The following is a 2,623-nucleotide window of genomic DNA, read 5'->3' as shown; positions in this document are numbered from 1 at the left end:
GCCATGTTGGCGAGCTACTGTGACTGGTGAGCTCACTGCTGATCAGTTAGCTAACCACTGGACAGCCGCTGTAACTGGACAAAAGTTTATTCAAAAGACTTTGTCACAAAATTCGGCAGTTTATCAGCAGATTATCTGTTTGATCCTTTCCCTGTCAAGACGGCTTGTGATTGGTCAACACCACAGCAACACCATACTTTCCCTTCGTAATCAGATTCAGTGTCGTTGATACTTCACGGTGAGGTGGGTAATGCTGATGTGACCCAGCTGTTACTGTAAACACTAACGTATGAGGAAGATGAACACAAACATTATCTGTAACTCTTCAAAGAACAGTCAACGTAATGCTACATAGCTAACAGAACAAGCTATCAACGGCTACTTAGTAGAGGTGTAAACCCTGTTTGTTTAGTGGAAATGAGATCTTATGTCCAACCAGAACGCCCCACGGACTGAGGTCCGACAGAACTGACTCGTCTGGTGAACCAGGACTCTGTCGCTGTCTTTGCTGAAACTCCCAGAAAGCAGCCGTTTTATTACGCCGCTCTTTGTTCTGGCACATCTCAGCCTCTGTGCTTTGACTGTTTTTGCATATTCAGTGTGTGCAACAGGTAAAACATGATGCAAAGATATCTGACGTGACTCATGTTTCACTTCTGTCTCAACAACCACCTCTCTCGTCTTTTTGAAAGATCACAGCAGGACACGCGCCGCCCTCTACCTGTTCTGTGCCATAAAGCAATCCAGTTAAACTTCCTGTAAATCCAGTGTCGGCTTCTCGTTGGCCTCGTGTGTCTACAGTGACTGTATGAGCCATTTCTTCATGGTAAAACGCTGCGTGTAGCACCTTTAACATCGACAAAGAACAAAAGACAGTAAACATGTTTCTCAGTCCAGAGAGGTTGCGACGGCGGTGGCGGTGCTCAGGGGCCGAACTTCCTGGAAGACTGGTACTCGCTGGGCACTTTGGGCTTGATGCCCTTGCTGTTGTAGTAGTCGACCACCTGGTTGGGCACCTCTGCTAACACGCTCTTTGCCAGAGCAGCTGGAGACGCCTGAAGAAGAGGAGACAGAGGAAGCATCAGTCGTACTGTCCGTCTACAAACACACAGCGGCTGCTCGTCTGTTTGAAGACATGAACATGAAGAACATCACAGGTTGTTAACGGACCATCATGGCGGTTACAGCCAGTTTACCAGAAAATCACATTTTCTTCACATTCATCAGGTTTAGATCGACTCTCTTCCTTCCTGCCAGCCACTGGCTTCAGATCATTACTTCACACCATGAACACTGAACTGCAGATCCATCACAGTGAATGTTGAAACAAGCCATGTTATTGTCATTTAGTTTTATAGTTGTAAGCAAGAGTGTCTTAAATTCTGTTTAATACTGCTTGAACATTTGAAAATAGACTATTGGCTCCTGAAAAATGACTCTGATCTGTACTAATACTGAGTGACAGGACATCAGAGAGCCATGCAGCAGAAGGTGAAGCAGCTGGATCAGAGTCAACACCTCCAGATCTGAGCAAAGGTACTTTAGAAAATGGCTGATTGGTGACTGAAGGAGTTTGAGTGTTTTGGGAGCGTTAGACTGACAGTCTGGTCGGTGCGTCGTGCAGTTACGAGTCTTTGAGAGGACATTGTGGTTCACAGACAGCTGAGCTCCAACACTCATCTGTGGGCTGGAGCTCCGGGAAGCGACTGAGAGGATGAGATCGCAGATACAAGCAGCCTGAATGAGTTTCCTCTGAAGGCTCGTCTTCCTCTGACAGATGGGGTGAAAGCTCAGAGTAGAGCTGGTGGTTCAGGCCTCTGATCAAGATCCTCCTCGAGGCGTCCTCAGGAGGTTTTCCGTCCACGTCCAACTGGTGGGAAGATCTGGAAACAGACCCAGAACACACTGGAGGGATTATACATCTCATGTGGACACCTGGTCAAGAAAATGGACGAATGCTCACGAACACGGAGCATGAGACTGTTAGTCGAGCGTCGGCAGTGACGCAGCTGATTTACTGGACTTTGTGGCTTCAAGCAGACAAAACCAGTTTCCTTCACAGAGAGTCTGCGCTCGGCCTCAGGCCCTGTGTCCACACAGAGGTTTTATCTGAGCGCCAGCGTCTTTTTTCAGTCGTTCCCAGTGAGGAGTGAGCGTCGGCAGCAGCAGGACGCCGTCCAGCGTCCGTCTTCAGAGCGCTCCACCTTCTTTGCTCGGCCGCTCTGACGCTCATCTCATCAGAAAGTCTTTTTCTGCCTCACTGATAATATTCACTGTGTCTTTGTCTCTATGGATCATGACGTCACTCACGTCCTCCTCTGATGTCTCTCAGCTGTCAACATGTTGTTGTCATAGAGACGAGACACACGTGCTGTGTGTCCTTTAAATGTCCGACACTTTCATATTGTGTCATGTGATGAAGAGATCCAGAATCTGTGTGATTGTTTTAAAACTGATTCAACTTTAATTTGTGTGTCTTTGTTTATTTTAGTAGAAATCTGAAATCAGTGTTTCCTTCATCATTAACGAGGATCAGAGGCCCGTAAACATAATATGAAACTAATTGGCAAAAATAAATAATGCATGACTTTAGGCCCTCACAGACCGTTCAAAATATGCACAT

General features: G+C 46.7%; 1 protein-coding gene across 1 annotated transcript in view; it reads right to left on the bottom strand.

Annotated features, from left to right (window-relative positions):
- Window positions 1–825: 825 nt before the first annotated feature.
- The window catches only part of cpne4a (copine IVa), a 66,562-nt gene continuing 64,764 nt past the window's right edge, over window positions 826–2,623 (bottom strand). Inside the window, exon 17 of the mRNA XM_084357993.1 lies at window positions 826–1,055. Within this exon, the coding sequence (XP_084214119.1) occupies window positions 924–1,055 (132 nt within the window). The 3' untranslated portion in view covers window positions 826–923. The remainder of the gene's footprint in view (window positions 1,056–2,623) is intronic.

The sequence above is a fragment of the Pagrus pagrus genome (genome assembly GCF_965226575.1).
Source record: "Pagrus pagrus genome assembly, chromosome: 7".
NCBI classification, from domain to species: Eukaryota; Metazoa; Chordata; class Actinopteri; order Spariformes; family Sparidae; genus Pagrus; species Pagrus pagrus.
Note: the sequence above shows the minus strand (reverse complement) of the source record. Positions and strands in the feature narration are given on the sequence as shown.